The 26795-nt window shown below is 45.4% G+C and overlaps 2 protein-coding genes across 3 annotated transcripts in view; one reads left to right on the top strand and one right to left on the bottom strand.

The window, feature by feature from the left end:
* Positions 1-26795, top strand: part of DOCK1 (dedicator of cytokinesis 1) — a 463294-nt gene that overhangs the window by 154934 nt on the left and 281565 nt on the right. The gene's annotated exons all lie outside the window — the stretch shown is intronic.
* The window catches only part of INSYN2A (inhibitory synaptic factor 2A), a 36669-nt gene that overhangs the window by 5286 nt on the left and 4588 nt on the right, over positions 1-26795 (bottom strand). The window contains exon 2 of the mRNA XM_024751570.1: positions 10210-10281. Coding sequence (XP_024607338.1) covers positions 10210-10281 — 72 coding nt within the window. The remainder of the gene's footprint in view (positions 1-10209; positions 10282-26795) is intronic.

Here is a 26795-nt window from a genome sequence, read left to right as displayed (position 1 = left end):
GAGATGCACGCCCACCGCCAGGGGGCCCCATGGAGCCACCACGCCCGCACGGAAACTCAGGCAAACTCGGGGCAGCCAGCTCGCTGGGGCGTGCGATGGCTCTCACAGTGTCCTCAAAATGCAGTGCTTTATGTCCGGCTGGCTTCTCGTCAGCGCCTTGGATCACACAGTGTTGTTCAGAAGAAGCTGAAAGTCAGGCTCCAAGTAACAGGCTGGGTTGTCTCCCTTGCAAGCCTGGTGAACCAGGCACATCTCTTTTTATTTACTCGCAGCCTCAGTTTACATATGTGGTCCCGGCTGTGCCTTTAGGCAGTGGGAGAACCAGGACCCAAAATAGCCATCATACTTTCCTGGACGCATCCCCGTGTGACTACTGAGGGGCCCCATCCATCTGGCATGTCCAGAATCAGAGCGTTTCCCCAGCCTGCTGCTCTGTCTTCCCAAACTCAGCTGCCATGCCGGGCACCTTGGCATCTAGCTGGACTCGCCCTTCCCACCTGCTTCCATCAGCTGGGTACCGTGCAGCCACCCTCAGCAATCTCCAGCGCCTTCCTCTGCTCCCAAAGAACTTAGGCAGTTTTCACTTTGGCCACTGAAACAGCCGTTCAGTGCTTCTCTCTCCATCTCTCTCTTGCCCTAACGTGTTTTCCAAGTACCAGAGTCACCTTAGGAAAACCTGAAACTCCTTGACAAACTTCCGCTCATCCTTTAAACCGAGGGCACTTGTTGCCTCCTCCTTCCATGGATTTTCTAGACTAACCACATGTGCCCGCCCCTCCGTCCCGTCCAAACTCCTCTGGTCCACACTGCTCAGGGTCTCTGCACATTTTTATCAGAGCACTTCTGGTTCATGTTGGATCATAGCTACTTTTTCTCAGTTCTGTGAAACGCATCGAGGGATAGACCATGTTGAATTCAACTGCATCTGTGGTGCCTTTAATACAGTGACAGACTCAGCACGTGACCTCTCTGTTTACTGAATTGAAATAAACTGATGAACTGAACCCGAATCCCCTCACGTCCAGTCTCAGCAGAACGCTGCCTCTGTTTTCTAGTTATAACTCACTCATCAAAGCGAACATATGTACAGAAAATATGTCCATACATTATATACCTGTTGTGTATATGTATGGAGCTTGTTCCAGTAGTTTCCAGTATTAATAATTTGAACATAGAAATGATTCATCATAACTCTGAATCCTTCTTCCGCCACTTTTTCACACAGTAGGTGCCTAATCAAAGTTTACAGAGTCACTGTAAGATTTAAAAGACTAGAAACAGATGGGCATTCAATAGTACTAATACCTGAACTATAAGATCTGTTCCCTTTTCGTGATGGCCTATGGCAAGGAAATTATGGTTATGGTTATAAAAAGCAAAACATTAGCCAGTTATCCTAGCTATAAAGTATATTCCAAAGTATCCAGAGTTATAGACAGTGACCTTTCTGAATACATCGTGGTACGTAGCCTGACCACGCAGGAGGACAGTCCTTCCTTTTATGCTTGACTGAAGCTCCATCCTCGGTATCTTTCTTGTCTGTGACTCCTCTGGAATGCAAAGAGTGGTCTGGCACCCGGGCTTCATCTAAGTGCCCACATTTGAGGGCTGACCAGACGCACAGGGATCAGGGAACTGCGTTTGAGCCTCCTATAATTTTGCACCACAGAGAGGTCGAGGCAGAAAGGCTCAAGCGCTGTTTATAACCTCCAACCATAATCATTTCTCGAGTAAGAAAGGGACCAGATCACTAACAGTGTCACATGTGTATTAAGCATATCTGATGTCACACTTCTAGCAAGCCATCAAGATCAGACATTATATTTAGAAGGGATGGATAATTATTAAATGTGGACTGCCAATTCACTGCTGTCCCTGGCCTCAACAAAGAGCACACAATTATTTTTTTTAATCTTTGAGCAGGAAGTGCATTGTAACTGCAGTTAAAAGGAGAAAACACAGGACTCTCCAAAATTGTTTGTAGTGGGTCCTTCAGGTGCCAGGGCTGGAACACCCAGCCAGGTGCCCTGAGTCGGGTCGGCTGAGATCTTGGCCGTGACCTTGTCTTCTGTTCTCATCTTGAGGACGGACAGTCTGTTGCCCAGAGAGGAATGACTTGCGGTCACAGTGCTTGAGCTAAAGTGCAGAGCAGCCCGGCCCCTCTGAGCCACCAGCCCAGAACGCTGAGTTGCTGACGCTCTCAGGAGCTTCCCCTCTTCTGACATGAGCAGAGAGAGAGAGAGAATATGGAGCAGTGACAGTTCTCAGTGCGTAGGCCAGAAAACCATTAGTTTCTTGTGCATGTCTTATGGTGTCACTGGTGACCTGTCTAAACCCCCGGGTTCCCTACCACACCTCCAGGGATGTGTTGTCTGTGGGATCAGTGCCTTCAAGGCGGCTGATGGGGCAGAAGGGTCAGCTGAGTGACAGCAGCAAACCCTAGGTGGTTTCTTTTGTCATTGAGTCCCCAAGGAATTTTACATGCTAACTTAGGGCACTCAGGTAAGGACTGGATGCTGTATCTAGCTCGTAGAAAAATCTACATGGTTGTCTAAAAGTGAATTACACTGATTTGCTCATGACACTGACAATGTAACTCCTTCACACTGTTTTGGACATAGGTGACTACCTCATTAATTTTGACTTTTGAGGGTCTTAAGAGGAGGGCTATCAGCATAATTAACCTTTCTCTGCTGAATAATTTTTAACTAATTGCTTTACAAGGAATATGTTGAGATGAGCAATCAGTTTCCACTTTTACAGCTGTAATCAGGTGCACATAGAATTTTTGATACTAAAGGTTATTAGTAAAAGGTCACTAAAGACGACTAAAACCTGATCCTTACATATTGGGGGAAAAGAAAGAATATATTTTTATAATTCTAATGGAATAGACAAAACTTGGGTTATTGGTTTGGGGAATCTTTTTTTTTAAGATGTTGGGGGTAGGAGTTTATTAATTAATTTATTTTTGCTGTGTTGGGTCTTCGTTTCCGCGCGAGGGCTTTCTCTAGTTGTGGCAGGCGGGGACCACTCTTCATCGCGGTGCGCGGGCCTCTCACTATGGCGGCCTCCCTTGTTGCGGAGCACAGGCTCCAGACGCACAGGCTCAGTAGTTGTGGCTCACGGGCCTAGTTGCTCCGCGGCATGTGGGATCTTCCCAGACCAGGGCTCGAACCCCTGTCCCCTGCATTAGCAGGCAGGTTCTCAACCACTGCGCCACCAGGGAAGCCCCTCAAGGAGAATTTTGAGGTCTGTTAAATCATTCTTTTTTGTTTTTTTCTAACGTTTAGTTTACTTTATTAAAACATATTTCCTTACATCAGAATGACATCGCCTAAAGTATTATCCAAGGAAATCCTCCCTGTCCTCTTCCTCCCACCCTACCCCATCAGTCACTGTAAATACTAGGAACAGAGCACCAAGTATTAGACAAAAGCTAATTTCCTCCACATCAGTTCATGTTGGTAAAGAACTTAATATGCACAAGTGGTGGTGATCGAAAGCAGGCCTGCAAAGGCCACTTCCACTTAGAGATAATCACTAAATGACAGAGGCAGCAAAGATTCCACTCCAAGTGGGCTCTGGACAGGCTAGACCTGGCCCCGGTTCTGCATACAAATGCAATTACCTCTCTTAACAATAAGACTTCATTAGTTTCGAGGCGTCCAGTTCTGGTGGCTGTCCTGACTGCAGCTCCTTTTTTGCAGTACTCTGGAATCAGTGACATTTCCATGCACATTTTTGTCTGGAATCTTTGCAGCCTTCTGTTTTGTGTTCTTATTAGTGATGCAATGAATTTCTATTGATGATTTGAGAAAATGCAGACCATTAATTCTGTGAATTCCTTGTTCCATCTCATAATATTAGGGTATATTTCTCGTCTTTCCTGAAACCCTCCAATCATTTTGGAAAGGACCTTGCAGAATTTGGGAGCTTCCTTGATAAACAGTTAAAGATTTCGATGCACTGGAAAGTTCCCCAGCTGCTGTAAAGATACATGCTTATGTGCCAGCAGCAAGCCATCCCCTTTCATCCTTGGAAATCCTCTGGCTCTTTCTCCCCCTAATCCTTCCGGTTGTTTCCAACCCTCTAGCCTGGGGGGTGGGAGAGGTGTTCTACAGAACACATCTAAACCCTCCCCAATATGCTACCCCTCCAAGATGGTCCTCTGTCCTCTGCGTCAGCTGTCCCCGGGTGGAGCACCCTGGTCGCCTTCATCTCCCTGTCCTCTGCCTTTCTTCAGTGTGTCTGTGGCCCCCACACCTTCGGTGCAGAAGGTTCCCTGTTGTTGTCACTCTGTTGTTACAAGGTCTTACGGTAGGGGTTCTACGGGGTTGTCTTCAGCCAGATCACTAGTTCCTCCCGCCTCCCGGTGTGTGGGGCCATCATGCCCCTCATCTCCTAGGAGTTCCATGAAAAATGCTTGCTGAGGAAATGCACAGAAGCACCAAATGGAAGGGACTCGGATACTTTATCAAAACAGTTTGAAATTTCATCTATACTTGACCATCCGTGGATCATATCAAAAGATGAAAATACAACGTAGACAACAGGGCATCCTGCAAACTCCCTCCCTCTGGGGTGTTGAAAACAAAGTGATAGGCAGACGGGCAGTGTTTCCCTTCCCTTCGGGGGCCAAGTCCACTCACGGATTCACTGCATAATTATGTGTCACTTGAGGCTGGCTGTGGGTGGCCCTGATGATACAGAAAGGACGCAGGTGCGGGCAGTGTCCTCCTGAAGGGGACAGGTGTTGTAGGACTTGGAACTAATGGTAGGAATTCTAATACTTTACAGGAAGATTTAAATTCTGGTAAAGATTCTACTTAATTAGTCTGAATCATCATTATCATTATCTTTCAAAGCTCGCTTTCATTCCCCAAAGCCTTTGAACTGAGGTTAGCACAGGCTATCCTCATAAAAATGCACAAATTTGAATTCAAGCCATTTTGTTGTGGTATTATTTTACGAATTAACCACTTCAGTAAAGCAGGGAAATGGTATGTTGCATTGTTCCTTTTTGAAACAGAATCTGAACAAAGGATGAATCATCGGTTAGCGTGACTCGTCAGATTAGTCTGACAAGAGACCTGCTGAGATAGTGCGGATACAGAGGATTTCAACTGCTTATGAGCAAAGGTTCTATTAGTACTTGATCTGTCGAATATTTTCTGAAATAATTATAGCCTATTTTGACAGGAAATATGGATGATAGCCAGAAAAGTTTTACTACAGAAAACTAAAACTTGTATCCCTTGTTATCTTGTTTCATGCTGAGATGGTCTTAAATTAGAATTTCACAATTGGTCCAGATCAAAATGGAAAGAATGTCATTTTAGGAAACAAAAACTGTAGTCATGTCAACCACCTCCAAATTCCCACTGATGGAAGATATCACTTTTGATGCTTGGGTTTCAGTGTCTAGGAAGCAGGGCAATCCATTGCCCAAGGATGGTTGTTTCGGCTCTTTGTAAATCGATTTGCCAATACGGGAATGGATGCTATTTGGTTGAGAAATGCCCTGTGAACGCCCAAACTTTTATCTCCAAGTAGACTTTCTTCTGAAGTTCTCAAGATCCATTCCTCTCATAATTGTAGATCACTGACTCCCGGCATTTTAGAGCTAGAAAGGACCTACCTGATCCCTTCCTTCAATCATTCAGGACTTGGAGATCTAATGGACACCCCTCCAAAGACAGAGGATGGCAGCTCAGCCCTAACCTCTGGGGCGCCCCCTATCTGAGCATCAGTCCCAGGCAGGCTGATTTTCACAACCCTTTGTTTGTGGTCCCGGAGGCCCTTATTCCATGAAATTGCTTCAGGATCTTTGGTCCCTTTGATATTTTTTTTCCATGACAGACTTATTTTTTTTTACAGAGAAATATGTACTGCCACCCATGGCAAAGGCACACATTTATTCAAGGGCTTGCGTTGCTAGAACCACAGGCAGCCGTGTCTTGGACACGGCCCCCTTTGCATGTCCCCAGGCCAAGTGTTACTGGCAACATGGTGGGTTCTTACACTGCTCGGAGAGGGTACTTGGGTTTTGGCTGAAAAGCAGCGTGTAAATGCAAGATGGGCGGGATCAAATTCATTGACCTCCAGGGCTCTCTGCCTGCCAGCAAACAGGTATGACAAGTGACAACATGTGGAAACTAGCAGCTCTGATGGCCCCTCGTGTTCGCCCAGGCTCTGGGACCACCACGGGCCTTTGGCATTTTAAAATGTCTTTATTTTGAAACTCCTTCAACCTATTCAGTTCTGAGGTGCTGCGGGCATCCTCTGGGAAAGACCCAGAAGAGTGGCAGAGATGGTGGTACAGGGACTCTTAGAACATTCCTGAAGTCTAGGGTGCAGGCCCTGGTACCTGAGAGCCTGGGTGCAGAGCCAGGCATAGAACCAACTGCAGGGACTCCGAGCTTGAACTCATCCCCTTCTGATGGGATCGTCTCTACAGAGGTGTTTGCAGGAATTGATGGAGGATTTGTTGCAACGTCCTCCGTGAAAAGAAATGCACTTGAATCGTAAAGCCTTTGCAATTTGGACACTCCCTCTGGCTCACCTCTGAGATGTTCTGGCTGCCCGCTGGCACTGCTACAGGGCCACCTGGACAGGTGGTTTCTTCTGCCCAGGGCCTGTTGTGTTCTGGATGCTTTTCTATCAGAGAAACCTCTATCCTTCATGAAGCATTTGACATTCGAGGATTGAATCACAGGGCTGGCTGTACACTGAGAAGTCATCTGGGCGAATTCTCCCTTGCTCTACGCTCCCCATTCTTTTCTGGCAGAAGGGAACCCCAAGGGAAATCACCTATCTGGAGGTATCAACAACAGCCAGCCACCACTCTCTTGTACCAGTCTTTGGTTTTCTGATGGGATCATGAAAGCCCCCTTCACCGAGGTGCTGGGTTAGTCACCACCACTGTGCGCCCCCATGATGGAACTGCCGCCCACGCGGGGCTGGATGCTCCTGGCAAACAGGCTCCTCTGTTGTTGATCCCTGACCCTCTGTCCTCACTTCTCCAGCTGTGTGCTCACCAAGGGGATGCTGGGTTTGGATCTGTTTATGCCATTTGTACTCACCATTGAAATGATGTGATTTATTTGAGTGTTACATAAACCGATGAGATACACTGGAGGCAGAGAGAATTATTTCTGTGGGTTAGATGTTTTGGACAGAGGAGCTTGCTACAAAGTACTGAGTGTGACAAAGGGAGGGGCACATCGGCGCCCAGAAGGACCCTGAAATCAGGTTCTGTCACGAGACGGTGTTCTACCTCAGGAAAATGGGTGTGGTTCGTGGCAGGTACCTTGGAAGTCCAGTGGGGGTGACCACGGGCACAGAAGACATCTGGGCCTCGCCTCAAAAGATCGGCATAACTTAAAGTCACGTACATTGTAAGACAATTATATGATTCAAATTCAAATAACATGTTTACGTTTCGGATTTCTCTTTTGACTGGTGTTCCAGTTAGTGAACCAGAAGTGAGCTTTCTTTCCTCTCATCCGTAGTGCTCAGAAAACTCTTGCTAATGTCAAGAACGAAACCAGTGTCAAGAGTAATTGTTAAATTTTCACAGTTATAATTTTAAATTATATCCTATATAAAGTGATAGGAAAACTGGGAAACAGAATTTGACGAATATGTTTGTTCAACTTGGTAGTAATATAGAGACCTCTGTTTGAATTCATAGCAGGAAGACTGCTTTTTGGGGCAGTGGGAGTCCGGCTGAAATGTTACTAGTAAGCCTTCTGAGTAACTTCTCTTTGCAGCAGAAGTTGCAGTGTTGGGAAATTTTTATTGTTGTTATCACTCTGATGGGGGGATTTTAAAACACTTTCCCGAAAGAGCAATCTAAAACTCCACTTCTTCTCTAGTACCGCCTCTCCCGGGATGCTCTGTGCACTTAGAGAGGGGGCTTACTTACTGTAGGGTGGCATGGCTGTAGAGGCCCCCACTGTACACAGTTCCTGAAGATGCACAGTCCCTGCAGTCACATCTTTGATGACAAGGTCTCTATGAAGAGACACGCATTTCCCCAGTTTGCAGGAGATGAGCAAAGTGGTCGCAATGACTCAATCCCTCTACCTGGTGAGTGAGTCTTACTAAATTTTGTCAAATTCTTGTGGTGCTGGAATTCCCAGTTCTTACCATAAATGGGCCAGTGGCCTGTGTACTGGGATTCACACGGATCGCTGGGTGAGCCATGTCTAAGCTGTAACCACTCAAGGCTAATTCCTGTCCTTCACAGACTGTTAAATCACTTTAAACATCACTTTTTTTTTTAATGTAAGTTGCTTCTGGATTTAGAGCTAAATTTATGTAAATTACTTCAATTTACATTGGAGAGTGTCCTAATAAATTCTTCTTTCAGTCACCCACAAAATGTTAAGTGGGTTTACATCATCAAGCTCACTCTTCGCGACTTCTTTGGAAATCTGGGTTCACTTCGACTCTGTATAGCATTGGAGACTGGAGGCGTTTTAGCTCCCAGAGGAGCAAAAGCTAAATGGTGAGGGTACTTATGCCAGGAGCTCTCAGTTCTTCATTTCTTTTCCTAATTGACTGGTTTAGTGAAAGCATCTTTTTCTTTGAAAGCATTTTATTTTATGTCACTTACATCCCTTCACTGTTGATTCAAAATTGTTCCGCATAATATGGGAGTAGTAAAAAGATTCCCACCGACCAGACTTCTCTAAGTTTGTATTTGGAGTGCTTGACGTTTTTTGCCTGGGCGCTTGATTTTCACCTCCTTGTTAATAGTGGACAGCAATCGGGCATCTTGGCCTGCTGGGCCAGGGCTGCTGCAGGGGACCCGGGTCCCTCTGGGTAGCCAGGAGGCCTTAGCAGTTTGTGTGCCTTTTACTAGATTGTAACCAGGCCATGGTTCCTGCAAGGCGGGCTTTCTCAGTCTTGGCACAATTGACAGTTTGGATGGGCTGACTCTGTGTCATGGAGGGCTGTCCTAGGCATTATAGGATGTTAGCAGCATCCCTGGCCTCTACCTAGTAGATGCAGTAGCACCTCTCCAGTTGTGACAGCTGAAAGCATCTCCCTCCATTCTTGCCAAATGTGCCCTGGGAGGCAAAATCTCCCTGGGTCGAGAACCTCTGCAGGACGGACTTTTGCTACGGTGGTACCGGAGCTTGTGTCTGCCCTGTGGTTTCTTCTGCTGCAACCACACCAGTCACCAGGTGACCCAACTCTACTTTTAAAGAACCAGGGGCCCAGTCTGGGATGCTCTGTCTGGATTGGAGATGTGATGGACCCAAGACTGTGTGGACTCAAGCTTTTGGCCATTGTTAAGACATTTATACCCTCTCCCTGTCTCTACCTTCTTGATAGGAGGGTGGCAACTTTGAAGGTCTCTTTAGAAGGTGGTTTTTGGTTGAGATTGGCGTCCTTTATACAGTTTTAGATGTAAGACTGTGCAGCTTTTTCTTGTTGATAATTTGGCAAATCAAGTAAAATTGTTCTTCAGGCTTAATTGAAAAAAATGAACTAAATCATAACATCTCTTACTGCTCTCATCTTTTGCTTATGAAAATTACATTTCCAAAAAGAAAAAATAAAAAAGACAGTAACCTCTCTGAAGGTCATGACCATGTCTTAAAATCCTAAATTACTGCCAAAAGCCTAACATGCTTTTTGCTTGTTGAAAGTTTCTGCTGTATTCTTGTCAATGTGAGTAATCTAAACGCACTTCAAATCGAAAAACAGGAAGACCAGCCATAGGGCTTTAGACAGGGGCTTATGCCCCAAGGGACATAAGTGCCACAACCCTGGAGATTCCCCAGGAAAGAAACTGCACACTGGGTTTTTCTGTGGTATTCCTAGCGCATGCAGTGTGGTTTGCAGCCTTTGATCTATACCATCTGAAGGTCTTATATTTCACAGCCTTTACGGAACACACAGTACAGTGTTCATGGCTGTCGATTCTGAGGGAGCAAGCCATCGAACTTACACCGATTTTGGAAACACTGCTAAGATACATTTGCCAGATCCACGGGTTCCAAGCTCTCCCTCATCCCGTGATTCTGTATGTGAGGTTGAGTATTTAGAAGCAGTCTAGAATCTGGTCAGGAAAGGTTCTTTACTTTTTGTCTGATACAATCACCCCAGCATGATCCCAGATGATTCTTGCATTCGTGGGTAAACATCATTTGTCACTCATAATAACAAAGTGGGAAGAGAACGTTGACATACCTATAGATAATACATGCACTGTTCCTGCATGTGTCACAATTAGCTGTGTCTTGCCCAGTCCGATATGAAAGCCTACAAGATAAGAACAGGAGAGCATTACACGAGGTGGCTGCTGGCTGCTGGCTTCTCTAGAGCACACAGCTCCAATCAGATTCTTTCCCAATGCCATTGCTCGTTATGGTAATAGAAATCGATCAGTGTGTTTCCCATTTTGCTCCTGTCTCTGCATTTATCGTATACGGCCAACGCAACCTCTATAGCTGATACTTAAATTAAATCTAGGATGCGAACATAAACGACTGGATGAAGTAAATAATCTGATTTTGTTATAAGCAAAGGGAATTTGGGATGTTTCAGTGCAGCTTGATCTTTATGGTGTTTAAGAGAAACTTCGATGGGAAACCAACCCCAGATCTTCTGACTTGTTTCTGCCCCACCACCCCTCGGCCTGCGAGAGGAGGAGTCTGCAGACTGGGGCCCTCAGGCGAATCCCACTCTGAGCCAGCAAGCTAAGAGTGAATTTTACATTCATAAATGGTTGAGAAAGATTGAAAGAATAATAATCTTTGGAACACGTGAAAACTAATGAAATTAAATTTTCAGTGTCCATAAATAAAGTTTTAAGTTTTGATAATAAAGAATAGTGAACATTTTTACGTTAGTAGCTACAATACCCTTGGTCTGCAAATCCCAGGATACTCACTCTCTAGCTCTTTAGAGAAAAAAATTTGCTGACTTATGTGGTAGAGTGTCGTGCTGCATTGTCAATGCCTTCTGACACCGTCCCTGGCTACATTCTCTGGTGAGTTCTGTCAGCCCCATGAGACTAGATATTTTTAGGAGGAGAGGTAGGGGTGCTGCTTCTCTTCCCATTAACAGAAATAACCTTAGAGTATTTTTTGGAGTACATTCTGGAAGGTTGTATAGACTTAAGGGTTTGATGAAAGGATTTTCTTGACTCTTTCTCAGCCCAGTCACCCCAAGAAGCTAGTTTTGGGGAGCTTTCATAATGTTTTTGCTACCACTTTGGCCGGCCTTCCCTCTCTGATAGTTTTAACGTGCAGGCGTATTTTATTCTGAATATTACTTTGTGCTAAGGGACAAACGTGCTAACCAGAATCTGTTAAATCAGTGGCAGAAGAAAAGCTTCCATCTGAATTGGCTCATACATATTTCGGGGGCATATTTACGTTTGGAGAGTGACTCAGCATAATAGTGCTCAGAAAGTTTTCTGTCAACACGGATAGTCGATATTTTATCGCCTTCCCTATGTAAACTTCTCTTGCACGCATCATGGATTTTGAATTGAAATTAACTTTTGTTTTCCTCATTATATGTGGTGTTGCATAAACATTTGACAAAAGGATTTTCCTATCCATGCCACGTTGTTGCAGTGAGCTTTGGTGAGCTCGGACTTGACCTTTGAGTTCTGTGCATTTCATTTATTAATCAGGTGACAATATTCTGTCCTAAAGTGTCGCCAGTCAGTGCCTGTGGCCCGTGATATTCGAGCCAGAGTTGGAATCACTGTGGCTGCGTTTGTGTTGACCTCTGTCCCCCATTTCGGACGCCTTTGGATGCCCACTTGGGGTCTTTTCCTCTCCCCTGAGCTTTGTCAGGAAGGGAACATGGAAGAGCTTGTGCATCACACCTTCCTCTTTTCCTTAGCCCTTTCCTCCTGATGACAAGCCCCAAGGGTACATTCCTCCTGAACCTTCCTCCCTGGCTCCAGATTTGTCGAACCTATACCAAGGGTCCTCTGTGTTAGACATTGACCTCCATTCTCCCATGCCTTATTATATATAAAAGGCCTTTCTCCATCCCACTGATTTTACTGGAGCTCTGTCCTAAGCTCATGTCTGACCATGGTCATTTTGTATGGTAAAATAAGCATGGTACTTGAGCACAAGTCCTGGCAATGACATGTTTGCTGCAGGACGTGTCTGTCCCGCTGTTAGGCTGGGCTGCAGACGAGGGACAGCTCCTCTGTGTGTTGCATTGGTGTGTATTAAGCACCAGCCAGGGAAGGGGATATGTAATAGTTTTCTGTATGCCCTAGTCACATTCTAAAGTTTAGGCTTTTAAAAGAAAACAGACGAAATCAAGGGCATTTCCTAACCTTTATTTGAGGGGCATGCTTACTGGGCTCTAAGGAAAATCCGACTTCCATGCTTGCAGAACTTTCCTGCTCGAGACCTCAGGAAGAATCTGCATCAGTTCTCATCGACACCAACACCCCCTCCTTGCCCAGGAGCATGGAGTTCCCAAGTGTCTCACTTGCATTAGAGCCTCGAGTCCTCGAATTAATTACGCTACCTCATTTTACAGAGGAGAATATAGCAACACTTCAGGTCTGGGATCTCATTATTCTTAGACCCCAGGCTTCTGATGCTCCGTGATGCCCTGCTCGAACCTTGGGACCTGTGTTCTGCACTTTGTATAATTGCCACCTTGGGATAGTCAATGAGTCCAGCACCGACAGGACAAAGACTTCAGGCACCTAAAACGCACAAGAGAACTCTCTTCCAGGACCTTGGGGTTCTTCAGTTATAAACTGCTCTTTTTAAAGCCCTTTCTGAACAGACTATTCTTATCACTTGGTAAAAAGCACGCATTTTTCCCCTGTTACAATCAGTAAGCAAATAATGATTAAGTGCCATTAGGTGTCAGACATTATTCTGGCTACTGAGGAGACATTTTGGAATAAGATTGTGTCCTTGTCCTCGAAGCTTACAGCAGAGTGGGAGAGCCAGACAGGCAACACATGAACACATGAACGAATGAATGAATGGCTTTGGATACGGCTCGTTGTGAGCCCCCTGCATTTGGAATGAGACCTGGATGATAATGAAAGAGCAGTTAGTCATCTCCAGATCTAGAGATGAGTTTTGCAAACAAAAGGGTCATCACTTGTGAACATCGTAATGGGAATGATGTTGGCATGTTTGCAGGACAGATAAAAGGGCCAGTGTGGCTAGAATAGCTGGGGCACATGAGAGAGGCGGGAGGTGAGAACAGATCCTATAAAATAGGAAGCTCTTTGGACATTGTTGTAAATTTAATGGGAAGCCACTGTAGAGGTTTATTTATACGTAGATGACAGAATGACATGGAACCTACTTCCTCCTAACCATTACTCTCACTCCTCCCTTTCTATCACATCATTTGCATTCAATTTCTTGTTTCTCCCTTCTTTTATTTGTAGCCCAACCTAACTCACGCAATCCTGAGATACAGTATGGTTTGGCTGATGCCTGTTGATTAGAATCAAGTGAGTCATAATATCTGCTTTATAGAGTGACATATCTGTGTGTGGTCCCCGCTTTTTTAGCTAATTTAAATGAAAATTTGGTGGTCCGCCATATTGCCACCATGTGTGAGAAGTGTTTTCAAGATCTCATTGCCACGAACTATTCTTGGGAAGACCCTTCAGGATGTTTCCATGGTTTTGTTAAGGACCTTTCTTTTTGAAAGGATTCAAATCTTTGGAGTCCAAAAAGGTAGTTCATAAAAACGGATGTCAGTGAGAGATTAATTTGTGGATAAAAGTTAAAGTGTTGTCCTTGTGTCATACGGTTAAGTCACAGGCTGCCTCCAGTAGCTATTGTTAATCAAGGTATGTCCACTACAATTTTATTAAGCGTGAGGGTGTTCTTAGTAGAGGTCTTAAACTGTGTAACCCATTGTGCTTATTGCTTTGATAATCCATCTAATTGTCCTTGGGGCTTACAGAATGTAGGGTTTGGCTTCGCTGATGATTTTATGGTCACATTAATAATTGTGTTGCAGAATCTGAATAAATGTGTTCTCCAAATACAGACAAAACAGATAAGTCCTTTCTACAGGACAGGGAACACAAAGTGCCATTATGGAATGGCCCTATTTTTTCCTTCTCACTTGGAAACAAGTCATAAAACCCATCCTTGGAATGATTATCTTTCTGGATTGCCATTGCCAAAAAGAGAAGCAATCCAAAAACTCTGAACTGCTGGAGCAGATGCTTCTCCAGTGACAGTAGGGCTAGAGGTCTTTTGTGATTAGAAGTTCAGAGAAGAGAGAGCTTAGATTATTGATGTCAGAGCCACAGAGGGAGAACATCTTGGTCCAAAATTATAAATTTTCTGTCTTGCACATTAATTGCTACCTTTATAAAACTCTCTTCTCTTTTGTTTTGAGGAACCTATACCTTATATAGGTTTATAACCCCATGCCTGTCACAATGCCTGGTACACGCTGGGTGTTTGGTTAATATTAATTTATTAACCAAATAATACAGTCAGTCTCTGTGTTCTCATATTGAAGTCCAGTAACAGAAGTCCAAATCTAATGAAAAAAATTCTGAGTGCAAAAAGCATACGAAGATATAAATTAGGAGAAGTTCTGATTCTCACTTTCTGGTGTAAACCTGTTTGGACCCCAGCGATAGGCACGCTCACTGCAAACACGGATGTTTTAATGCACTGATCTTTGCAACACTTGCTATTTATCATCTCACTGCAGTTAGTTGCCATTTGTCCATGTTCTGGACTCAGCAGCGTATATGACTGTGGTGGGGGAAGTGGGGGAGTGGAAAGCATAACATTCAACACCGAGGACAGCGCCAAGAGTCCAACCTGTTCCACTCACCCTCTTGACTCCCATCCCCCCAGATCACGGTCCTAACCCAGGGACCATTTCTGGGATCCTGACCCTCTCCTTCCTTGATGCACTTTGGACACTCATTGGTCAGGGTGGGCTTTACTGAAAGGTAAAGGAGACTAGACTTCAGTTATGAAATTAATAGGGGTATAAAGAGGATGAACTTTGTGGAAAGCACACGGAGGGGTTGTTGTTCTTGATTTGTTAAAGCAGAAGGTTTTGCTCAAGCTAATTTTACAAGGTAGTTTTGGTGGAGTCCAGTATGAGAGTCATTTCCACTTCCACTTTGTAGTGAAACAGATTTCTTCAGAAGACCTTGCTGTACTTTAAAGAAAGTAAAATGAGTGTCCTTTATCGAAGACAGCATGGAACTCTAGTTGGGGCACTCCCATTCAAAGAAAACATCAGATCCTCCTTTCTTAGTGGCCTAGAATTTTCAAGTTTAACTCAGAATGTGGTTCACCAGTGTCTCTAGCTACCTTTGGCTTCTGAGGCCATCTGCTCCAATTCTTTAGTTGTCATTATCAAAAATTCCTGAAGGTAAAAATATACTTTTGTCCACTTGTATAAAATAGACAGCATTGGTGACAATTTTGGGTCTGCAAGTCTTCAGTTAGTCCTGTTGCAGATCAGCAACAAAAGAGGCAATGAGGGATGGGATTTAAAAAACAGAAACAAAGAAGGGAAGGCAAAGGGCAGAGCTCGTGTGGCGGTTCTTGTCACAAAGCCTTAGGAATGATCAGCGAAGGAGGATGTCTGCCAGCTTCAGCCTGAGCTGGACCACAGGTGTGTCCCGGGAGGCAGGGATGGAGAGCCGGGGACAGGGGGGACAAGGCGGCATCTGCTTTTTCATGAACGCATCACGGGGAGATCTAAGAAAGCAGGGCCCTGGGTGGTAGGAGAGGGCGCTGCAAAATATCACAGAAAGGTCACCGGAAGCTTTCTTCCTGGCTCCACGTCCAAGTGGCTCAGTGTCTCTGAGACCTTGAAGATGGGGCCTGAGAGTGGAGACTGACAGCTCTGTGTCTCCAGTCCAGCCCCAGCAGAGAAAAATTGTTTGGTGGAAAGGTCAGGAAGGGGAAAAAAATGTCTCTTACTGTGCCTGCTCTCAAAAGCAAAGTCTGACAAAGTTATAAGCAGCTCAGAGAAGAGTGGTTGGCAGGTGGAAGTAATTCTGTGGTATTGAATTGTAATCACTGGTACTGGATTACTGGATTGGCTTTAATGTGCTGTTTCTCCTGCCACATCTCACAACACTGCTTTCGCCAGAAGATCTTTAATTGCCCGTGGAAAAAAATCTCTTCTCACATTCCCTGGGGAACTGTGAATGGAGTGTTTGGTCTTAGATTTCAGAAAAGCATTCTCCTCTCAGCCAGCATCACCAGTGTGTAAGCGTGCACCTGGAGGGGCCCCTCCTCCACTTCCACTTTGGGACATAGAGCAGGGCGCATGGCACAGGACACACAGCACAAGTGACTCCATTGCTAATTTGTGGGTCTTTTAAATGACATGGTGATTTTCAGCCAGTTTAGAGCTCTTAGCATGTAAGCAAAAGACGTGTTTGGGTAATGTGCAAATCAGGGCGTGATCCTTTAATTGGGGTCTTCAGAACACTTGTTACATAGGGTATTGAGTCACTTTGAATTAACTCAAAGGTATGTGTTAGGCCCTCTGCTCAGACGTTGTTTGCTGCAACAAAGAAAATGGCACGGTCTCTGCTCTCAGTGATCATTTTATGCCCTTGTTCAGTTTATTCTCCTAATTTTGATCTCTCTCGTTCTTTCAGCCTTCTCACTTCATCTTCTCACTTTTTTTTTTTTTTCCGTCCGCGTTCTAGGCCAGGTGTGTGCTCCAGCTGTGCCCTCTTGATAACTGAGCCATCATTTATGGGAGCATCTTAAAGGGCTTTTCCACTTAATAGGCTCAAAGTGACATTAATTAGAGGCATAAAGTGATACCACTACTTTTTTTTTCTTTTTTTTCTTTTTTTTGGTACGTGGGCCTCTTCCCGCTGCGGCCTCTCCCGTTGTGGAGCACAGGCTCCGGACGCGCAGGCTCAGCGGCCATGGCTCACGGGCCCAGCTGCTCCGCGGCATGTGGGATCTTCCTGGACCGGGGCACGAACCCGCGTCCCCCGCATCGGCAGGCGGACTCTCAACCACTGCGCCACCAGGGAAGCCCGAAACCACTACTTTTGTTAGGGGAAATTAAATTTCAAAACTAGTCAAACTCAGCTGTTTTCCGTGACCGTCTCCTATGTTTTAAGCCCACCTCTGGCAGTAGTTTTGGCTTGTTCCCGAGTCTAATTTCTCACTAGGAATTTGCCAGATTATGCCCTGCAACTGTAGTTTAGTTCCTATATCAGCTGTTTAGTGGCTAAAGTGAATGTAGACTTTCCCCATATAACCGTGGAAACTCAACTGTGTCTGTTTTATTAACTTGAGCTATTGAATGCCAGGATTTGGGGGACATCCAATTTAAGTTCGTTAAAAAAATATGACGCCAGTTTTCTTAACAAACGCCAAGAACACCCATTGGTCAATAAAAGGCAGTACTGGCTTTCACTGGTGATGGTCTGACCAGGTCCCTTTTTCCCAGTAGCTGAGGGGAGCCGTTCTGTAGCCAGTGGCAGACCTGCTATGTTAGGCTGGGCAATTCTTTGTTCATTAGTGGCCTGGAATCCCCAAGCTGACAGAGCAGCGTGTTTGTTTTAGAAACTGAGGTTGCAGTTTGAAGAACACAGACTAACACTGACCCCAGATCTTTTCACCACCCCTGCTTTCCCCTGCCTCAGGGATGTCTAAGTGGGCTGGTTGTGGTGAAGCCTTTTAAGAATTCTGCACCGTCACTTGCTCTTCAGGTGCCCTTTGGCCAGCTCTCTGACTTTTCCTCCACCAGCACTCCCGGCATTTGGTATCGTCATGGCGTGCTTTGCCTTTTTCTTTGTTTGCCCAGCCGACATCTGGCTTGCTGGTCACAGGAGAGGTGGAAAGGCTTTGGATGCATGGAATGATGAATGAAAGAGCAAATGAAAAAGTTATTTGGGAAGGTAACTTTGTCTCAGTCGATCTATGACGGTTGGTTTGATCTCTGTTTCAGTGGAACTTGACAGCTCTTGACATTTAAAGAAAGCTTTAAAAGACTCACTTCCATGTTTTCTGTTTATTGCCCTGAATATGGTAGAGCAGTGACTGCACTAGTTTCTTGGTTATAATCGCTACATTGTTTGTATTTAGAGAATTTTAGCCAGCAAGCATTTATTCTAGGACCCTGGTTTCTCTCTTCTCCTGCTCTTTTGCCTGTAGATGTGAGGTCAGGCAGTAAGGCCATTCTCATTAACTACTGGTTTCCTCTGTTTTTAGTTTCGTCTTCTGGACTTCTTTTTGGAGGAAAGGGCTCTCATTGAGATTGAAGGACGTCAAATCCTTCTTTCCACACACACTCATGCGATCCTCCTGAGTTTGAATGTGTGTGTTCCAGATGTCGCTTGCAGAAAATAAGAGTTGTTCTGGATGGAACCTTTAAGGGAGACCCATTTTTGGAGTCCTGTGTTAGAAGAAATAATCGCTCTACAGACTTGACTGTTAGATTTCGCAGCATTCTCTGCTGAGTCTCAGTACAGCTAAAGAAACTTGAGGGCTAGCCTGGGAACTCCAACACCATCTATGATTTTGGCTTGTTGGAAATTGTGCAGAGGTCCAAACAAGTTACTTAGAAGTGATGTTTTAGAGCACAGCCCAATCATAGCTTGAGCTGGATCTGTCTTCTTCCCATTAGTGTTACCCTTACTTAATTTTTTCCACTAGAGGGTGAAGTTCTCAAAATTGTACATGTACCATTCTCCCAGAGCCAAGAATTGAGATGTGGGCCCTTGAAGAACGAGCTCTCTGTGTAACCCCGTGTGAGCTGATTAAACACATCAGGATGGTTTTCAGTAATCCTAGTTATTTCTGCGTAGGGCTCTGATTATAGACTTGCAAGCACTTTGCTATAGATTAGCCAGAGTAACCAACTGGCTTTCACTGTGTTCGCGTGTTCCGTCCATGGGACGGTTCTTGTTTGCCAGCTCTGTGCGCGGCCCTTTGCTGGGGAGCAGTTGCTTGGATGAATAAAACACAGACCTTGCCCTCACGACACTTAAAATCTAGAGGACATTCGTTTCCAAGATGAAGGAATTGCTTCTAAGTTAACGGAGTAAGTTGTGTAACTTCAAAAAGTAGCAGTCCTTCCGTGGGGCAGTTTCTGTGCTTATTCACACCAGCATCCTTGGTCTGGACCAGCTCCTCTGTTCCCTCATAGGCTGCCCAGCATGGCTTCTGGCAAATTCCCAGCACCCTGTTGTGGCTCTTTTCCAGATCATTCCACAGCGAATGCTGATGATGTCCAGTAGAGGTGTCTTTCTCCTGTGTGGCTGAGAGCACACTGGTGGCCGTGGACACAGCTTCAGCCATCTCCCCAATCCCAGCACGTAGTCTGGTACCTTCTGGAGAGCAGGGCTGGAGCTGTGCTTCGTAAACGCAAGCTTCTGTCGTGACTGATAGAAAGTCAGTACCTGCCTCTCTTCTCTGCTTTAAACTTACCACCGTGGAACATGCCACAAATTTGAGTTACGATTTTGCTTTTTAGTCTGTCTCTTCTACTAGAATGTCAGCACGCCGAGGGCAGAGATTTTGTCTGTTTATTCCCTGATGGACGTTCAGTGCGCTCACATTGGGGTCTGAAGTGTAGCGAGTACTCAAGAAATAGTTTTGAATAATGAACGAGTGAGTGAACGAGTGAATGAATGAATGAAGAATCTGCCTGAGTGTTCTGCTGGATTAACTGATACCCACCCACAGGGTGGTCAGTTCTGTGATGTTCCCAGCTGGATCAGGTGAAAACATCTGTCTAAAAGTATTACCCTGGTACCATCTTAAATTTCCCCACACAAGTGGGAAGGGTCAGTCATCCTCTGCTTTCCACACCCAGTTATTAAAATAAATGGCTTAGTCCGCACCTAAACCAGCTCCCTCCTCACCCCAGGAAATGTCATTTCTTTATCCCAGAAGGAATCCTGGTGAACACGTTTCAGTGGCAAACACCATATATTATGAACTCGGTGGCTTTCTTTAGACGCTGTTGACAAATTAACTTTTATTAGCCCAGCGCCCCAACAAATGCGGTGACTCTCTTATTCTGGGGAGTCTCTGGCCGTTAGGGAAGCTTTTAATGCTTGCTTTCATTACAAAGAATTAAAGGGAAACTATAATGGTGGTGAGTGGTACAGCATGGCCGCCAGCATGGGGAGTCGAGGCCATGCAGCCTCTCGTCCCCTGGGGTTGGCAGCAGCTACCTGCCTCTCCTCCAGCATGGTGTCTCATCGTCTGTGCCTCTCCCTGGGCCCTGCCCCGGCTCTCTCCTTCCTTGCCTTTACACAGAGCCATGCGTGATGCAGAAGAGGGACTGTCTTCTTATTATTGCACAGTCATTATTACTCCTATCAGAAATACGTGGAGATTTGAACAGAGACAGACACGGAAATGAACACTATTGTTAAGGGCAGGACTTTTTCTTCTGTGTTTTCTAATCCTATTTCCATAATATAAAACCATAATATGTAAAAATAGGGACAGATATTGATTATTATTTGGCATGTAGAACTGCCCGGTTATATTACAAATAGGGCAGAGTTTCCTTCATATATCCCTGAAATCAAGGAGATGCTAAGTTGCAAAATGATGACGATAATGACAAAAAAGACACTGGCCCCAGAGGGCACCAGGAGTAGCTATTAATAAAGCAAACAGCTTTTTAGGGCTGAGCTGAAGCTGAGTTGATTAACTTGTTTCCTGAAGGAGACATAAAGCTAAAGCTATAGTTTATTGAAAATTAATGAAAATGAATTTTGGTGGCATTGCTACCAAACAAGAAGGAAAATAGGAATGTGAGAATACTGTGTGAAAACGAATTTTCCTTCTGGGCTGCCACTTCCTTCAGCTGTAGTATTGTCACTTACCATCTTACGGAGGTTTTAATTTGAAAGCATTAATGATGTGCGTTGGGCAGTGGTTCCGATGGTAAATAACCACAGAGCTTTTACCTTTGATGTATAATTTCTTTTGATGTATTTTTTATAGAGCACGTTGGTTCACAGTTTTAAATCAGACTTCCTCTCTGTGAAGCTTCTGTGCTTTGTTTCAGAAGCTTGACACTGTACTCGTTTTTTAAACAAATGCTTCAGAGCTCTTGTAGCTGAAGATTAAGATCTTCAAATTTTGGTGTCAGCAAGTATAAAATTCTTGATGTCCCATTATGAGACTTTTATCTGGGGAGCCAGTCTAGTGCTGTAACCAATGAGATACTGACAAAAAAATCTGACTCCATTTTGGGTCAAAATAGGCCCAGTTTTACACCTTCTTTTCCTAGAGGAACTCATTTTTCATAATTGTCCGTTCAGATCTGGCTTTTAAAACACAAGTTTGCTTGTTTTAATGGCGCATTAAAAACTTTGCTTCAGCGTTTGCTCCCATGAATGTGGACATACATTTGATTAAGGTAGAGCCCGGGTGGCACTTGGTGGTCACTGGACGAGCCACTTAGGTGACAGGCGGTACGTGAAGGCTTTGAAGTGGTTTCCCCTGGAAGGTTGCTCATGGACGGCTGCTGGTCCCTGGACTTCCGTATCAGCGGCTTTGATTTCTCTGAAACTGCCTCACAGAGGGGATTCCTCTTACTGATTAGGAATCCTTAAAAACATAATTTATTACCGGGATCCCTTCCAAGGTGCTTTCTGCTCCCTCCAGCGTTAAAAGTGTGCTTTCTCCAGAACATAAATTCACGTGGACCTTTACCAGGTTTGGGTGCGGGAGCCTCTTGATCCCATCCAGTAAAAGGAAGAACCCAGAATCGGCAGGAGCAGCAAAAGCGTCTGCTTTGCAAATCTGCGCAGACATCTAGGTTTCCCATTTTCAGAGGAGGGAGAGGATACTGCTGGGGCCTGATGGGTCTAGATGTGAGTTTTGTCTTTACTATTTCTCACCAGTCTTGACCTTGGGGATGTTATCCAAGCTTTAGTTTCCCGGTGGAAGCATATTCCTACCTTACAGTGTTAGTTGGGGGATTAAATGAAACAATGCAGGATGGCCACCATATTGTAGGTGCTCAGAATGGATGAGCTCTGTTGGTGCTCTGCCCAGAGACACACACTTCACCGGAACTCTCCCCCAGAGCCAGTGGGAAATAGAGCTCAAACCATTTTTTGCGTAGCTTAGCAGAAATTGCATGGGGTTTCAAAAAGAAAGAAAAGTATTTGAAAAGTAGAGCTTGCATTTCATTTCTCTCTTTTTTTAAACTCGAGTTCTGGGACACAAATCCATAAACTCCATAAACGTTCATGCCAAGCCTTGAAGTGCTCATTTTATCTACGAATGGGCTGTCTGAATTGCCTCGTGGCTCAGTAGTGAGGCTTTTATTCACCTACCAACTTAAAAGGCTAGGGAGGTATTTGAAATCTCTTTTGGCATTCTGCACAGGAAGATTATTTAAATTACATTTTCAAGTACGTGTGATACCTACATGAAGCCCAAAGCAAGAATTTGGAACCCGTTTTATATTCTCATAAATATATGTGCTTCATTTTTCATATTAAGGACGGAAAGGCTTATTATTGCCTAAAAACTTAAAAATAGTATTTACAACGTTATATACATCTAAGCTATAGGAAAGACCCAGTGCGGCCCTGTGTATTAAATGAAGAAAATGCTAGAAGAGAATATCATGTATGCTTCTATTTCAAAATCATAAAACATGGTAACTTGTACTTGGACTTTAGAACTTGAATATTTTATCATATATATAAAAGCCATTAGTTATAAAAGAAAAAGAAAAATAGGGGGGTTTTCCTGAAGACTATTCAAAGGATTGCAAGCTAGAAGGACAGAGGCCAGTTGCAGCATGTGTAGCAGTGGAAGAGATGAGGGATGGCTGAGGCATCAGGAGGAGAAGGAAAACCTAATAGTGGGACCACCGTGTGCGTTTATTAACCGACATCCGTAGAAAGGGCTGTGTTGCTTTCTCTGTCTCTCTCTCAACTTCTATATGTATTTACAGCAGTGGCTGAAATTATGAAGTTCTTGGACATCTCTGGAGGATTGGTTCTTAGATCAGAAAGGACCCTTGAGGTCCCTTGTCTCGTGTGGACTGTCCTCCTTTCATGTGGGAGCGTGGGGCTCAGAGGGGCGAGGCTAGGATGAGCTGGGAACAAAACCACGTTTCCTGACTCCACATCAGCTGCCTTGGCCGTAACACCAAGTAACCTTGCCCCGTACACTTCTCTGAAAACAAGCACAAAGCTGGAGGTCTCCATCCTGTAATCCTCAGCCCCTCCTAATCCTTGGAAATAAACCTGCCTTTTGAGTAAAGCAAGAACATCTCTCTGAAGGTGTTCACGCCTGCACCCTTGCATCACCTCCCTGCATTTTAGCACCTGGAAGGCTGCTTCTCAGTAACAAAGTAACTTGAAAGGAGTTAACTTTGCACACACAGTGTACAAAGAGAGCCTGGTCCTCGGTATTTTATTTAATCTCCCAGGGAAGCCCAGGAGGGGCGGGTGTTCTTAGGTCTCTTTCACAGAGTCATAAGCCTCTGGAGAAAGGCACTGGAGAGGTTAATAACCATCCCCAAGCACATGTAGGACAAACAGGGAGGGACGGGGCAACGTGGCCAGCTCAGGACCAGTTGGCTGCAGAGCCCCGGTCATTCTCGGAAAATGGAAAAACCACGTGAACAGGAGGGAACCTCAGTCCGCTGGCTGGCGTGTTTTAAAATGTTTGGGGTTGCAACAAATGGGCAGAGACACCAAAACTGATTTCTCAAGAACTTTAGACAATGAAGTGCTGACATTTCCATCCCTTTCAAATAGGGAGCATGAGAGGACAGGGGTGCGGCTGGCAGGAGGAGAACCTTTTTGTTTCCGAGCTTGACCCTGTGTGCTGCTCTCCCTTCTCGGCTCACACACCCTCTTTCCTGTGATGCGCTGTCGGGCCAGACACCCAGGAAGGCAGTGCTCACATTCCAGAGACATCCGCCAGGATGCTTGTCAAGACCTCAGAAGCACCCACCTCCCCCTCTTTGACATCTGGCCATGCCAGCTAACCAGGTGGAAAACTTTGATCTCAGTTAATTGGGTGGGTTCGGGCAAGAGTAACCCGGTCTCCTAGAGGATGCACAGCCGACCTGAGATGGGTTTGTCTAACTGTGCCTGGCTCCCCCCTGGGCTCCGGGTGGGTGGGAGGCTGCACGCCTCCTTGCTGGGACCTCCGTGACTCCGGGCTACTCCCTGGCTGCTGCAGTGATGCTTGATTTTCCTGTAGGTTCTTTCTGCTCTGTGACTTAAACAAATTAACTTGTCCCTTTATGCTTCCTCTGTAATTGCGATGCAGTATTTATTCTGTTTGGGCATGGATAATTAGAGAAAATTTGGAGAGATTTCTCATCCCCTGACAGGTCCCCCTGAAGAGTGCCTGCTGCTCAGTGATCTGTCAATATAAGGACAGAAGGTAAAGCAAGTACGTAATTTCTGTCCATCCAGCGTTAATATCTAGGTGAAAGCAAGTCACATCATATAAACAGGTGTTGTGATGACCTCTTACTGCTGCTGGTGGGAGAGTGAGACCGTTTCCACATCATGTATGTATATGCATGTAAATTACAGGTTTGTGTATAATACACACGCACACACACATGCACACTTCCCCAGCAGAATCCTGCAGGTTTGATGGGCTGATGAACAGATAAGCGTAGGCTTGTACAGACACAGTGTCAGCGACCTGTGGATGCTTCAGAGAGGGCCTGAGTTCTTTGCCTTGTACCCTCCCCGCTCCACCTTGCCTGACACAGTGCGCAACACTTAGGAGACTCCTGGTAGAAGCCATTTGAACCTGTGAATGAACGATACACTCATCTGTGGGGCAGTCACATCTGGGATTGCCCTGTGCCCATATTGTGACCTGGTTTCAGGTCGAGGAACTATGGTTACTACACTTACAAGACCATGTCGCAGGAGCTGGCAAACTGGCCCAAGTCTGGCTAGCGCCTGTTTTTGTGAAGTTTCCTGGGACCGTGGCAATACTCATTCGTACGTGTGTCGTGTATGACTGTGTTTACGATGTAGTGGCACATCTGAACCACTTGAACAGAGACTGCACGGCCCTCAAAGCCTAAAATAGTTACTGTTTGGCCCTTTGCAGAAAAAGTTTGCTGACATCTGCTACATTGGAAGCTGATCCTGAGGTCTTTCAGTAAAAATAGATCCTGAAGGCCTAGGTCCTTATTTCTACATGTACGTACCACACACACACCCTCACCCATTCTGTGGCTGCCTCTGTTGTCAGTGATTAAAAGGAAAAACAAAGTTGAGCAAACGTGACTACAGGATTCCACACTGGGTTTGTCTTAACTCGTGGCCATCCCCAGACCTTTATTCCTATTGCCTTTGCCTGCAGAGCCCCTGAGACTGTGCCCTCAAAGGGCCCCTGACCTCAGGGCGATTCCCCTGGCTAGTTTTTCCCTTTCCTGTCGCTGTGTGACTTGGACTCGGGAGAACGGGACATCCCCCCGTGGAGAAACCCGTTTCTCAGTGAGGTTGAATAGGACCCCATGGCCGGGAGATTGAATCACTGGATTTATAACGCTCACTGCAAGCTACCGCTCCTCGGGCTGGTTGGTGACTTAGGATTTTCGTGTCCTATGTGATGGCCTCACACTTGCTCTGACTCAGTACAAAGCCCCCGGAGCTTCATGATCTCCTGTCTGCCTGCTGGTCACATTTAAGGGCCAGGAGTGGCCTGGGTTTAGCTGCTCCTTCCTCCTTCCCACACACCCAAGCCTGCAGGTAGCACTTGGCTGATACTGGGAGAGACCCGACCAGTGAAAGAACCTATCTCACTCTGGGCAATGGCAGGTTCCTGCCCTCTTGCTTAATGGGTGGAGTAAAGCTTCTCATGTCCTCTGTAGGTCTTCTCTGAAGAACCGAGGGTCGCTGGGTTGTCAGCAGCTAGTGAACCCCTCAAGACACCTCACATGTGGGGCTGCCAGCACCTTAGAAGTAAGCAGCCGTCTCCCTGCCGAGGTGGCCGGTAAGGGTGCAGCCCCTGAGCTGAGTGCTGCAGCCCCACAGCCTTGGGTCGGAGGGTCACCTGCCCAGCAACCCACAGCTGCTCTGGGGAATTACGACTGTTAACAAGAATTGGTTGGGTTTCTAAAGTCAGTGCCCCGTTTGCCCGGTCTCAGCCTTCAGCGATTACATTTGTGGCTCGTTTAGATATCCTGTGTGACCCTGAACTTCCCGGGAAGAGACAAGAATAACGCTGAGAGCTTTGAAATAAGCAGGATCATTCTTGGCATTCACGCAAACAGAGGCATCAAAGGCTTCCTGAATTGTTTCAAGTGAGCGGCTTTAGTGAAATGCCCAGACATTTTACAAGGGACTAAGAGTAAGAAGGCATGTTCCTGAACACTTTGTGCACATCCACTCGCTTAAAGAATGCATCCCGCTGAAATGCTCATATTAGGATAGGTCCTTCTTCAGTGCCCGCTGTGTGTCGGTTATTGCTGAGACCTTTGTGGACAACGCTGTTAAGCTTCTAGCATCCCTGTTTAATAGAAGATGAAACTGAAGCTCACTGAGATTAACTTGCCTAAACTGAAAACTTTCTCTGCTGAGGCCTTTCGGAAATCTCTATAAGCAAACGAGAGTAAAGAAAGAGTCTCTTCTGAAAAATAATTTGGAAGCTACTGAAAATGGTCCTGGTTGGTGATACAGAAATTTCTACGCACAGAGTAAGAACTATTGCAAGAACTTGCCTGGCAGACTTGGTAATGCGTAAACAAACTCAACAATGAAAAGAAGTTCTATTCAACTTATACATTCAGTGTAATTTGCCCATGGCCATGCTAGCCAAGTTCAACGA

This window comes from Neophocaena asiaeorientalis, unplaced genomic scaffold, assembly GCF_003031525.2.
Source record: "Neophocaena asiaeorientalis asiaeorientalis breed wild unplaced genomic scaffold, Neophocaena_asiaeorientalis_V1.1 scaffold108, whole genome shotgun sequence".
NCBI lineage: Eukaryota > Metazoa > Chordata > Mammalia > Artiodactyla > Phocoenidae > Neophocaena > Neophocaena asiaeorientalis.
Note: the sequence above shows the minus strand (reverse complement) of the source record. Positions and strands in the feature narration are given on the sequence as shown.